The 14,792-nt window shown below is 38.5% G+C and overlaps 1 protein-coding gene across 1 annotated transcript in view; it reads right to left on the bottom strand.

The window, feature by feature from the left end:
• The window catches only part of NPEPPS (aminopeptidase puromycin sensitive), a 471,919-nt gene that overhangs the window by 117,654 nt on the left and 339,473 nt on the right, over positions 1–14,792 (bottom strand). Inside the window, exons 12-14 of the mRNA XM_053697681.1 lie at positions 9,526–9,586; positions 9,337–9,446; positions 8,866–8,929 (exon numbers count right to left, since the gene is read on the bottom strand). Coding sequence (XP_053553656.1) covers positions 8,866–8,929; positions 9,337–9,446; positions 9,526–9,586 — 235 coding nt within the window. The remainder of the gene's footprint in view (positions 1–8,865; positions 8,930–9,336; positions 9,447–9,525; positions 9,587–14,792) is intronic.

Below are 14,792 nucleotides of genomic sequence, written 5' to 3' on the forward strand. Positions count from 1 at the left end.
ACACTTCAGGAAAGCCTGAGCTTTTACTGGATTTACTGGGATACGTGAGACAATTTTTTCTCACAGGAGGTCTTACTCTGAATCCTATTCGGTACCCCTGAGAGACAATGCTCTGAAACCATAGATTTTATACAGAATTTGCCCAAACATCCTTGAAAAACCTTAATCTGCCCCCTAACCAGCTGAGCTGGAATGAGGGCCGCACCTTCATGCGGACTTAGGGGCTGACTTTGGTTTCTTAAAAGGCTTGAATTTATTCCAATTTGAGGAAGGCTTCCAATTGGAAACAGTTTCCTTGAGGGAAGGATTAGGTTTTTGTTCCTTATTTTGACGAAAGTAACGAAAATGATTAGAAGCCTTAGATTTACCCTTAGGTTTTTTATCCTGAGGCAAAAAAACTCCCTTCCCCCAGTAACAGTTGAAATAATAAAATCCAACTGAGAACCAAATAAATTATTACCTTGGAAAGAAAGAGATAGTAATCCAGACTTAGATGTCATATCAGCATTCCAAGATTGAAGCCACAAAGCTCTTCTAGCTAACATAGCTAAAGACATGGATCTAACATCAATTTTGATATCAAAAATTGCATCACAAATAAAACGATTAGCATGATGTAGTAAACGAACAATGCTATATAAGTCAGAATCCAATTCTTGTTGCGCTAAATTCTCCAACCAAAAAGTTGAAGCAGCTACAACAACAGCCAAAGAAATTGCAGGCCTAAGAAGATGACCTGAATATAAATAGGCTTTCCTTAGATAGGTTTCAAGCTTCCTATCTGAAGGATCCTTAAAGGAAGTACTATCTTCCATAGGAATAGTGGTTCGTTTAGCAAGAGTAGAAATAGCCCCATCAACTTTGGGGATTTTTTTCCCAAAACTCTATTGAAATTGCTGGTAAAGGATACAATTTTTTAAACCTTGCATAAGGATTAAGAGTACCCGGCTTATTACATTCCTTAGAAATCATATCAGAAATAGCATCAGGAATAGGAAAAACCTCTGGAGTAACCACAGGAGGTTTAAAAACAGAATTTAAACGTTTACTGGTTTTAATATCAAGAGGACTAGCTTCCTCAATATCCAAAGTAATTAACACCAGTGTTCCCTCTAAGGCCAGTTTTGTGTGCGGCCCAGCAGTGAAACAGTTAATTAGGTAACCTCACCCTGCAATTAGCAAACACTGCACAATGCAGATGGCAAGGTATGGTTCTCTTGTTAACTGTTTCACTGCTGGGCTGCACACACAACTGTCCTTCGGGGGAACACCGATTAACACTTCTTTTAACAAAGAACGCATATACTCCATTTTAAATAAGTAGATTTGTCAGTGTCAATATCTGAGGAAGGATCTTCAGAATCAGATAGATCCTCAACAGAGGTGGATAATTCATTAGGTTGTCGGTCATCTGAAATTTCATCAACTTTATGAGAAGTTTTAAAAGACCTCTTACGCTTATTAGAAGGCGGAAATGCAGACAAAGCCTTCTGAATAGAATCAGAAACAAATTCTTTAAAATTCATAGGTATATCATGTACATTAGAAGTTGAAGGAACTGCAACCGGCAATGTACTATTACTGATGGGCACTATCTGCATGTAAACGTTTATCATAGCAACTAATACAAATGACAATAGGAGATATAATCTCCACAATTTTACAACAAATGCACTTAGCTTTGGTAGAACAGATGTCAGGCAGCAAAGTTCGAACAGATACTTCTGAGGCAGGATCAGATTGAGACATCTTGCAGTATGTAAAAGAAAAAACAACATATAAAGCAAAACTATCAATTTCTTTATATGACAGCTTCAGGAATGGGAAAAAATGCAAATAGCATAGCCCTCTGACATAGAAAAAGGCAAGAGGCAAACAGCAATGGGGCAAATAAATAACGAAAAAAATTTGGCGGCAAGTATGACGCACAACATAAATTTTTTTTGGTGCCAACCATGTCCGGAAATGACACACTCGCGTCACTAACGACGCAACCCTGTGTGAAACCTTTGCGTCAATTATGACGCCGGAAATGCCGAACTTGCGTCAACGGACGTGCCTTTCTCGCCAAAAAATTATGTTGCCAAGAATGATGCAATAAAGTTGGCACACCCGCAAGCCTAAGTCAGCCAGCAATTTGAAACAAAGTAGTCAATTGAAGAAAGAAAAAAAAAGGACTAAACCCCAGGTAAGAAAAAACATAATTTATGTAAGAACTTACCTGATAAATTCATTTCTTTCATATTAGCAAGAGTCCATGAGCTAGTGACGTATGGGATATACATTCCTACCAGGAGGGGCAAAGTTTCCCAAACCTCAAAATGCCTATAAATACACCCCTCACCACACCCACAATTCAGTTTAACGAATAGCCAAGAAGTGGGGTGATAAAAAAGTGCGAAAGCATATAAAATAAGGAATTGGAATAATTGTGCTTTATATAAAATCAAAACCACCACAAAAAAAGGGTGGGCCTCATGGACTCTTGCTAATATGAAAGAAATGAATTTATCAGGTAAGTTCTTACATAAATTATGTTTTCTTTCATGTAATTAGCAAGAGTCCATGAGCTAGTGACGTATGGGATAATGACTACCCAAGATGTGGATCTTTCCACACAAGAGTCACTAGAGAGGGAGGGATAAAATAAAGACAGCCAATTCCTGCTGAAAATAATCCACACCCAAAATAAAGTTTAACGAAAAACATAAGCAGAAGATTCAAACTGAAACCGCTGCCTGAAGTACTTTTCTACCAAAAACTGCTTCAGAAGAAGAAAATACATCAAAATGGTAGAATTTAGTAAAAGTATGCAAAGAGGACCAAGTTGCTGCTTTGCAAATCTGGTCAACCGAAGCTTCATTCCTAAACGCCCAGGAAGTAGAAACTGACCTAGTAGAATGAGCTGTAATTCTCTGAGGCGGAGTTTTACCCGACTCAACATAGGCAAGATGAATTAAAGATTTCAACCAAGATGCCAAAGAAATGGCAGAAGCTTTCTGGCCTTTTCTAGAACCGGAAAAGATAACAAATAGACTAGAAGTCTTACGGAAAGATTTCGTAGCTTCAACATAATATTTCAAAGCTCTAACAACATCCAAAGAATGCAACGATTTCTCCTTAGAATTCTTAGGATTAGGACATAATGAAGGAACCACAATTTCTCTACTAATGTTGTTGGAATTCACAACTTTAGGTAAAAATTCAAAAGAAGTTCGCAACACCGCCTTATCCTGATGAAAAATCAGAAAAGGAGACTCACAAGAAAGAGCAGATAATTCAGAAACTCTTCTGGCAGAAGAGATGGCCAAAAGGAACAAAACTTTCCAAGAAAGTAATTTAATGTCCAATGAATGCATAGGTTCAAACGGAGGAGCTTGAAGGGCTCCCAGAACCAAATTCAAACTCCAAGGAGGAGAAATTGACTTAATGACAGGTTTTATACGAACCAAAGCTTGTACAAAACAATGAATATCAGGAAGAATAGCAATCTTTCTGTGAAAAAGAACAGAAAGAGCAGAGATTTGTCCTTTCAAAGAACTTGCGGATAAACCCTTATCTAAACCATCCTGAAGAAACTGTAAAATTCTCAGTATTCTAAAAGAATGCCAGGAAAAATGATGAGAAAGACACCAAGAAATATAAGTCTTCCAGACTCTATAATATATCTCTCGAGATACAGATTTACGAGCCTGTAACATAGTATTAATCACAGAGTCAGAGAAACCTCTTTGACCAAGAATCAAGCGTTCAATCTCCATACCTTTAAATTTAAGGATTTCAGATCCTGATGGAAAAAAGGACCTTGTGACAGAAGGTCTGGTCTTAACGGAAGAGTCCACGGTTGGCAAGAGGCCATCCGGACAAGATCCGCATACCAAAACCTGTGAGGCCATGCCGGAGCTACCAGCAGAACAAACGAGCATTCCTTCAGAATCTTGGAGATTACTCTTGGAAGAAGAACTAGAGGCGGAAAGATATAGGCAGGATGATACTTCCAAGGAAGTGATAAGGCATCCACTGCCTCCGCCTGAGGATCCCGGGATCTGGACAGATACCTGGGAAGTTTCTTGTTTAGATGAGACGCCATCAAATCTATTTCTGGAAGTTCCCACATTTGAACAATCTGAAGAAATACCTCTGGGTGAAGAGACCATTCGCCCGGATGCAACGTTTGGCGACTGAGATAATCTGCTTCCCAATTGTCTACACCTGGGATATGAACCGCAGAGATTAGACAGGAGCTGGATTCCGCCCAAACCAAAATTCGAGATACTTCTTTCATAGCCAGAGGACTGTGAGTCCCTCCTTGATGATTGATGTATGCCACAGTTGTGACATTGTCTGTCTGAAAACAAATGAACGATTCTCTCTTCAGAAGAGGCCAAAACTGAAGAGCTCTGAAAATTGCACGGAGTTCCAAAATATTGATCGGTAATCTCACCTCCTGAGATTCCCAAACTCCTTGTGCCGTCAGAGATCCCCACACAGCTCCCCAACCTGTGAGACTTGCATCTGTTGAAATTACAGTCCAGGTCGGAAGCACAAAAGAAGCCCCCTGAATTAAACGATGGTGATCTGTCCACCATGTTAGAGAGTGTCGAACAATCGGTTTTAAAGATATTAATTGAGATATCTTCGTGTAATCCTTGCACCATTGCTTCAGCATACAGAGCTGAAGAGGTCGCATGTGAAAACGAGCAAAGGGGATCGCGTCCGATGCAGCAGTCATAAGACCTAGAATTTCCATGCATAAGGCTACCGAAGGGAATGATTGTGACTGAAGGTTTCGACAAGCTGCAATCAATTTTAGACGTCTCTTGTCTGTTAAAGACAGAGTCATGGACACTGAATCCATCTGGAAACCCAGAAAGGTTACCCTTGTCTGAGGAATCAAAGAACTTTTTGGTAAATTGATCCTCCAACCATGATCTTGAAGAAACAACACAAGTCGATTCGTATGAGATTCTGCTAAATGTAAAGACTGAGCAAGTACCAAGATATCGTCCAAATAAGGAAATACCACAATACCCTGTTCTCTGATTACAGACAGAAGGGCACCGAGAACCTTTGTAAAAATTCTTGGAGCTGTAGCTAGGCCAAACGGCAGAGCCACAAACTGGTAATGCTTGTCCAGAAACGAGAATCTCAGGAACTGATAATGATCTGGATGAATCGGAATATGCAGATATGCATCCTGTAAATCTATTGTGGACATATAATTCCCTTGCTGAACAAAAGGTAAGATAGTCCTTACAGTTACCATCTTGAACGTTGGTATCCTTACATAACGATTCAATATTTTTAGATCCAGAACTGGTCTGAAAGAATTCTCCTTCTTTGGTACAATGAAGAGATTTGAATAAAACCCCATCCCCTGTTCCGGAACTGGAACTGGCATAATTACTCCAGTCAACTCTAGATCTGAAACACATTTCAGAAATGCTTGAGCTTTTACTGGATTTACTGGGACACGGGAAAGAAAAAATCTCTTTGCAGGAGGTCTCATCTTGAAACCAATTCTGTACCCTTCTGAAACAATGCTCTGAATCCAAAGATTGTGAACAGAATTGATCCAAATTTCCTTGAAAAACGTAACCTGCCCCCTACCAGCTGAGCTGGAATGAGGGCCGCACCTTCATGTGGACTTAGAAGCAGGCTTTGCCTTTCTAGCTGGCTTGGATTTATTCCAGACTGGAGATGGTTTCCAAACTGAAACTGCTCCTGAGGATGAAGGATCAGGCTTTTGTTCTTTGTTGAAACGAAAGGAACGAAAACGATTATTAGCCCTGTTTTTACCTTTAGATTTTTTATCCTGTGGTAAAAAAGTTCCTTTCCCACCAGTAACAGTTGAAATAATGGAATCCAACTGAGAACCAAATAATTTGTTACCCTGGAAAGAAATGGAAAGTAAAGTTGATTTAGAAGCCATATCAGCATTCCAAGTTTTAAGCCATAAAGCTCTTCTAGCTAAAATAGCTAGAGACATAAACCTGACATCAACTCTGATAATATCAAAAATGGCATCACAGATAAAATTATTAGCATGCTGAAGAAGAATAATAATATCATGAGAATCACGATGTGTTACTTGTTGCGCTAAAGTTTCCAACCAAAAAGTTGAAGCTGCAGCAACATCAGCCAAAGATATAGCAGGTCTAAGAAGATTACCTGAACACAGATAAGCTTTTCTTAGAAAGGATTCAATTTTCCTATCTAGAGGATCCTTAAACGAAGTACCATCTGACGTAGGAATAGTAGTACGTTTAGCAAGGGTAGAAATAGCCCCATCAACTTTAGGGATCTTGTCCCAAAATTCTAATCTGTCAGACGGCACAGGATATAATTGCTTAAAACGTTTAGAAGGAGTAAATGAATTACCCAAATTATCCCATTCTTTGGAAATTACTGCAGAAATAGCATTAGGAACAGGAAAAACTTCTGGAATAACCACAGGAGCTTTAAATACCTTATCTAAACGTTTAGAATTAGTATCAAGAGGACCAGAATCCTCTATTTCTAAAGCAATTAGTACTTCTTTAAGTAAAGAACGAATAAACTCCATTTTAAATAAATATGAAGATTTATCAGCATCAACCTCTGAGACAGAATCCTCTGAACCAGAGGAATCATCAGAATCAGAATGATGATGTTCATTTAAAAATTCATCTGTAGGGAGAGAAGTTTTAAAGGATTTTTTACGTTTACTAGAAGGAGAAATAACAGACATAGCCTTCTTTATGGATTCAGAAACAAAATCTCTTATATTATCAGGAACATTCTGCACCTTAGATGTTGAGGGAACTGCAACAGGCAATGGTACTTTACTAAAGGAAATATTATCTGCTTTAACAAGTTTGTCATGACAATCAATACAAACAACAGCTGGAGAAATAGCTACCAAAAGTTTACAGCAGATACACTTAGCTTTGGTAGATTCAGCACTTGACAGCGATTTTCCTGTAGTATCTTCTGACTCAGATGCAACGTGAGACATCTTGCAATATGTAAGAGAAAAAACAACATATATATATAAAGCAAAATTGATCAAATTCCTTAAATGACAGTTTCAGGAATGGGAAAAAATGCCAAAGAACAAGCTTCTAGCAACCAGAAGCAATAAAAAATGAGACTTAAATAATGTGGAGACAAAAGCGACGCCCATATTTTTTCGCGCCAAATAAGACGCCCACATTATTTGGCGCCTAAATGCTTTTTGGCGCCAAAAATGACGCCACATCCGGAACGCCGACATTTTTGGCGCGAAATAACGTCAAAAAATTACGCAACTTCTTAAAATAGAATTTTTGCGCCAAAAAAGTCCGCGCCAAGAATGACGCAATAAAATGAAGCATTTTCAGCCCCCGCGAGCCTAACAGCCCACAGGAAAAAAGTCAAATTTTAAGGTAAGAAAAAATGGTTAAATTAAAATGCATTATCCCAAATATGAAACTGACTGTCTGAAAATAAGGAAAGTTGACCATTCTGAGTCAAGGCAAATAAATGTTTGAATACATATATTTAGAACTTTATAAACAAAGTGCCCAACCATAGCTTGGAGTGTCACAGAAAATAAGACTTACTTACCCCAGGACACTCATCTACATATAGCAGATAGCCAAACCAGTACTGAAACGAGAATCAGCAGAGGTAAAGGTATATATAAGAGTATATCGTCGATCTGAAAAGGGAGGTAAGAGATGAATCTCTACGACCGATAACAGAGAACCTATGAAATAGACCCCGTAGAAGGAGATCACTGCATTCAAATAGGCAATACTCTCCTCACATCCCTCTGACATTCACTGCACGCTGAGAGGAAAACCGGGCTCCAACTTGCTGCGGAGCGCATATCAACGTAGAATCTAGCACAAACTTACTTCACCACCTCCATCGGAGGCAAAGTTTGTAAAACTGAATTGTGGGTGTGGTGAGGGGTGTATTTATAGGCATTTTGAGGTTTGGGAAACTTTGCCCCTCCTGGTAGGAATGTATATCCCATACGTCACTAGCTCATGGACTCTTGCTAATTACATGAAAGAAAAATATTTCTTAATATTAACTTTCCCCAAATATGAAACTGACAATCTGCAAAAGGAAATACATGAACCTGACTCATGGCAAATATAAGTACAATACATATATTTAGAACTTTATATAAATGCATAAAGTGCCAAAACCATAGCTGAGGTGTCTTAAGTAATAAAAACATACTTACCCAAAGACACCCAATCCACATATAGCAGATAGCCAAACCAGTACTGAAACAGTTATCAGTAGAGGTAATGGTATATGAGAGTATATTGTCGATCTGAAAAGGGAGGTAGGAGATGAATCTCTACAACCGATAACAGAGAACTTATGAAAAAGACCCCCGTTAGGAAAATCATTGCATTCAATAGGTGATGCTCTCCACATCCCTCTGACATTCGCTGTACTCTGAGAGAAATCGGGCTTCAAAATGCTGAGAAGCGCATGTCAACGTAGAAATCTTAGCACAAACTTACTTCACCATCTCTATAGGAGGCAAAGTTTGTAAAACTAAATTGTGGGTGTGGTGGGGGTGTATTTATAGGCATTTTGAGGTTTGGGAAACTTTGCCCCTCCTGGTAGGATTGTATATCCCATACGTCACTAGCTCATGGACTCTTGCCAATTACATGAAAGCAAGGGAGATAAAGATTTGTGTTGCTCCAGAGAAAGGAAGCAATAGTACTAGAAACATTTCTGAGTAACACGAGTTTTGAGAATGGTTACTACCCACCCCATGCAGAAACCATTAAAGTACACTTCTAGGTTAAAGACAGGTTTGGCAACTGCTAGAATGATTCATACGTCTGTTACTAAATCAAAGTTTTATCTCACCAGTATGTGGGCCGCTGGCACAAAACTTCTTTTGAGTCAGCTTAAGCACTCGAGAATCTTCCATCTGAGAGGAAAGAAGAAAACCAGATATAAGTCCATCCTATCATAACCCCATGTCCTAGTTCTCACATCTTTTTTAAAGGATGTGTTAAAGGGACACTAAACACAATTTCGTGCATCTTCCTCTAATAATGGGTGCTGGAATCTAGGTTACACTGCAGGTATCTGCACATGTGCAGCAACTCTCCTTCAAACAGAAGAAAACGTGATAATAGGAATAAATTAGAAAGTTGCTTAAAATTGGGTTTAGTATCCCTTTAACTATAACCTCCATTATTGACACCCAAAAAAGTTACAATGCAGCCCTGCTTCAGAAGGAATTACTAAGGGTTCATCAGGATTCTGAAACCACTATGTTGTCACTAGCAAGATAAATATTTTTTTATAATACAAGTTTGCAAACCCAGTTACCTGCTCAGACTCAACATAAATGAGGGGGAAGCCCATCTGCTGTGTCCAGGTGCTCATTACTGCAGCAATTGGTTTCCCACTAGCCTGCTCTAGATATTCCCACAAATCCTCTGAAAAAGAGAGATGTTACTATATGTATCTTCCCATAAGATAAAAAGGATTCTAAAATCAAAAACAGATTTAAAATACCTGTGGCTGCATTCTTCTCTTGAAATTTTGTGAGGTATTGGTTCATGCCTTTACGGAAATCCTGTACAAAAAATAATTAAACATTATAAATAAATCTTATTCAATATCTTATAATTGCAGCACATCACTGACAAATACGAAAAAAAGCCTTATGTCCTGCAAAAGAAACACAGGCGGGCACCAACATAGAAAATGTTTGAGAACTCCGTCTCATTTAATACATTGTCATATATATGAAACAGCAGCATTAATACATGTAAGTTAATTTGCCTGGATAAAGGTCAAGTAAAAGCTATTTAAATTTAAGTTGAAGCAGTTGTATTGGTTATGTACTTCCTCCTAATGTTCATTGGCTAATCGATACTTCCTGTTACTGCTCATTGGTTGATAAGTAGCTCTTGCCAATTCTGACTGAGCAGTAGTGATGGGAAGTTCGGTTCATCTAGATGAATCGGTTCATTTCGGACAGTTCGTTTAAGTGAACCGGTTCATGAACCGTTTCATCAGTTCACTTACTGAACATGTGATGCGGGTGAGTCAGAGCTGTAGATTCTCGTCTTACTGATTCTCTGCCTGCTGACTCGCAAATCTGATTCTTCCTGAATCCTTTAGAATCTTAGATGCATAACTACTGAGTCACTGTCTATTCGATTAATGAAATGAATGGCTTGACTTGTTAATGCTTGATAAGTGCATTACAATGTAATTAGGATATCTATGTATACAGGTATAAATACATATGTTATTTAGCACAATGTTTAAGTGTTAAGTTTATGTTATATATCCCTCTTTATATACATACCATAAGTCTAATACATTAAAATATATTACAATAATATAGATAGATCATAATTCATTTATTTACATTTAGCTAATTAATTTATGTTATTAGTTGCAGCAATGCCAATCTAGAAAACTAAAATTGCTCAAGTGGAGTATTTTCATTTACGGTATAAGGCTGATTATTAGGATTATTCTTAAAATAAGTTTATTTAGTTGATACCATATTATTTCTATTAAAGTGTGCTAAACTTCAGACACTGTTATAAATAGTGCTGGAAAGGGAGGGTAAATTGTATAGCAGCATCCATTATACATTTTTCAGTTTCAGTTAAAATAAAAGAAAGTGCTTTTGAATCAGTGTACTGAATCGTGTACTGTTAACTGATTCATTGCAAAGGAGTTATGCAAAGGAGTTAGTTAACAGTACACTGATTAGTTTGCAAACAGTTCAGTTCTTGAGTCACCAGCAGCACTGGTAATATGATCCTAGAGTGAGGCTGTCTGATTCTGCTGTGTGATTCATTGCAAAGGAGTTAGCAGAAGCAGGAATCACTCACTCTAGGATCATATTACAAGTGCTGCTGCAGACCCAGGAAGTGAACTGTTTGCAAATGAATCAGTTCAGTCTGATGAACTGATTCATACAGTTCACTGAAAAGATCCAGTTCAAATGAACGATTCGTTCATGAACTGGACATCACTACTGAGCAGTTATAGGAAGTATGTATAAGCTTATGAACATTAGTACAAAAGTGTACAACTTATACAAATATATCACTTTTCATTTAGAACAGTTTTTTACTTTATATGTTTTTTTTTTTTTAGGTAAAAACAAAAATGCCTGTATGATTGTCGCTCTTTAATATGGATGACAAAAATGAAATGACAAACTGTCCATTTAATGCTTTTCAAAGGTTCAAGTGACATACTCTAAAAAGAAGATGACGCACTAAAGCACTACGGCAAGTAATGTGAAGATACATGTCACATAATTAAATGTATACCTTTTTGTTTTAACCCTCTCCTTATAGAATAGTAGATAAAATTGGCAATTAGACAAACAAGGGCAAGATTGAAAAAACAAACAAATGATAGCAACAATCAACTGTTTTTTTATTGCAAATTAAGGACGGCTGTGGGTCACCTGTTCAAACAAAACATCATAAAAAAATAAAATACTTACCTGATCAATTAATTTCTTTCATGACAGTGAGAATAAAACTTGTGTTATTATACTGCATTCACCAGAAGGAAGCAGAATCTCCCCTACATTCCAGAGCTTTGCTTCTCCCCATACTCCCAGTAATCCCCAAATGCACTCAGTTATACATATGGCAAAGTAAGTAAGTAAGTAAGGGCAGGGCTCATGGAATCTCACCATCATGAAAGTAATGGATTTATCAGGGAAGCATACATTTTTGATACCTACAAGGTCATTAAAAGGGGTACTTATCACCCTGGGTTCTTTCAAAAGCTACTTTAGGACTGGTCTCTGACACCTTTAAAGTAGCAGCGGGTAAAGAGTGTAGCTAAAGGAACAAAGAGAGGGCCCAACTTGTTACATTCCTTACAGACCAATAGCCCTATAGAAACTGAAAGGACAGGATGTAAGCTGTTTAGGTGCAGGCTTTAGCAGAAACCTTGCAAATGGTAGGATCATCTGCTACCTACAAAGGGCCCCGTACACGAAGCCTGTGAGGACAAGGTTCCCGACAAGAGAACTGGTCCACATGGCTTTATGGCTTACAGGCAGCAGACACTGTACATTCGTTGCCCGAAATTAAATCCACAACCCCAATAAATAGTTGTCTTTTTACCAATGCATTTAAAAAATAAATTAAAAACAGGCAAAAAAAAGCTTGAACACACCTTTCTATCAAAAGCTGCCTCAGAAGAAAGAAGACTGCATTGCTAATTTAGTCAGCTGAAGCCTCATTCTTAAAGGCCCATGAAGTTCCCAATGATTTAGTAGTGTTTCTCAAGCACAGTCCTCAGGTACCCCCAACAGGCCAGGTTTTCATTATAGCTGAACTAGATCACAGGTGAAATAATCAGCTGATCAGTAACTATGGTTACTAAATTGCTCTCACCCATCAGCTGATTATTTCACCTACATTTAGCCAACAATCAGCAGGTGCTACCCAGATTCTGAACCAAAAATGGGCCAGATCGTAAGCTTTTACATTCCTGCTTTTCAAATAAAGATACCAAAAGAACTAAAAATGTGATAATAGGAGTACATTAGAAAACTTAAATTATGCTTACCTGATAATTTTCATTTCTTCTGATGGGGAGAGTCCACAGCTGCATTCATTACTTTTGGGAATTCAGCAAAGACACCCCAGTCAAAGGCTTAAATACCTCCCCCTCTTCCCTCATCCCCCAGTTATTCTGCCAAGGGAACAAGGAACAGTAGGAGAAATATCAGAGTGAAAAAGGTGCCAGAAAAATTAAAAATTAAAAAACGGCCGCCCCATATAAAAAAACGTGGGCGGGGAGCTGTGGACTCTCCACGTCAGAAGAAAAGAAAATGATCAGGTAAGCATAATTTAAGTTTTTCTTTTTAAACGGGGAGAGTCCACAGCTGCATTCATTACTTTTGGGAAAACAATACCCAAGCTATAGAAAACACTGAATGCAAGAAAAAAAGGGCGGGTAGACGAGGCGGCCCATTCAAAATGCACCACAGCCTGAAATTACCCGAACACCAGACAAAAAAACTGCTTCACCAGAAACAGAAAGATAAAAAACTGAAAGACCAAGTAACTGCCCATCAGTTAAACCCAGTAAAGCCCTAGTTAGAGACCGCTCAGAATCACTAGATTCCACCGAGCACAAAACCCCCGAGGAGTCCCGCAGGCTCCAAGCCCGCACAATCTCTACATACTCCCTGAAGGAAAGAAGCAGAAAGAAAAAAAAACATAATTTATGTAAGAACTTACCTGATAAATTCATTTCTTTCATATTAGCAAGAGTCCATGAGCTAGTGACGTATGGGATATACATTCCTACCAGGAGGGGCAAAGTTTCCCAAACCTCAAAATGCCTATAAATACACCCCTCACCACACCCACAATTCAGTTTAACGAATAGCCAAGAAGTGGGGTGATAAAGTGCGAAAGCATATAAAATAAGGAATTGGAATAATTGTGCTTTATACAAAATCATAACCACCACAAAAAAAGGGCGGGCCTCATGGACTCTTGCTAATATGAAAGAAATTAATTTATCAGGTAAGTTCTTACATAAATTATGTTTTCTTTCATGTAATTAGCAAGAGTCCATGAGCTAGTGACGTATGGGATAATGACTACCCAAGATGTGGATCTTTCCACACAAGAGTCACTAGAGAGGGAGGGACAAAATAAAGACAGCCAATTCCTGCTGAAAATAATCCACACCCAAAATAAAGTTTAATGAAAAACATAAGCAGAAGATTCAAACTGAAACCGCTGCCTGAAGTACTTTTCTACCAAAAACTGCTTCAGAAGAAGAAAATACATAAAAATGGTAGAATTTAGTAAAAGTATGCAAAGAGGACCAAGTTGCTGCTTTGCAAATCTGATCAACCGAAGCTTCATTCCTAAACGCCCAGGAAGTAGAAACTGACCTAGTAGAATGAGCTGTAATTTTCTGAGGCGGAGTTTTACCCGACTCAACATAGGCAAGATGAATTAAAGATTTCAACCAAGATGCCAAAGAAATGGCAGAAGCTTTCTGGCCTTTTCTAGAACTGGAAAAGATAACAAATAGACTAGAAGTCTTTCAGAAAGATTTAGTAGCTTCAACATAATATTTCAAAGCTCTAACAACATCCAAAGAATGCAACGATTTCTCCTTAGAATTCTTAGGATTAGGACATAGAGGCGGAAAGATATAGGCAGGATGATACTTCCAAGGAAGTGATAATGCATCCACTGCCTCCGCCTGAGGATCCCGGGATCTGGACAGATACCTGGGAAGTTTCTTGTTTAGATGAGACGCCATCAGATCTATTTCTGGAAGTTCCCACATTTGAACAATCTGAAGAAATACCTCTGGGTGAAGAGACCATTCGCCCGGATGCAACGTTTGGCGACTGAGATAATCCGCTTCCCAATTGTCTATACCTGGGATATGAACCGCAGAGATTAGACAGGAGCTGGATTCCGCCCAAACCAAAATTCGAGATACTTCTTTCATAGCTAGAGGACTGCGAGTCCCTCCTTGATGATTGATGTATGCCACAGTTGTGACATTGTCTGTCTGAAAACAAATGAACGATTCTCTCTTCAGAAGAGGCCAAAACTGAAGAGCTCTGAAAATTGCACGGAGTTCCAAAATATTGATCGGTAATCTCACCTCCTGAGATTCCCAAACTCCTTGTGCCGTCAGAGATCCCCACACAGCTCCCCAACCTGTGAGACTTGCATCTGTTGAAATTACAGTCCAGGTCGGAAGCACAAAAGAAGCCCCCTGTATTAAACGATGGTGATCTGTCCACC

The sequence above is a fragment of the Bombina bombina genome, chromosome 1 (assembly GCF_027579735.1).
Source record: "Bombina bombina isolate aBomBom1 chromosome 1, aBomBom1.pri, whole genome shotgun sequence".
Taxonomy (NCBI): domain Eukaryota; kingdom Metazoa; phylum Chordata; class Amphibia; order Anura; family Bombinatoridae; genus Bombina; species Bombina bombina.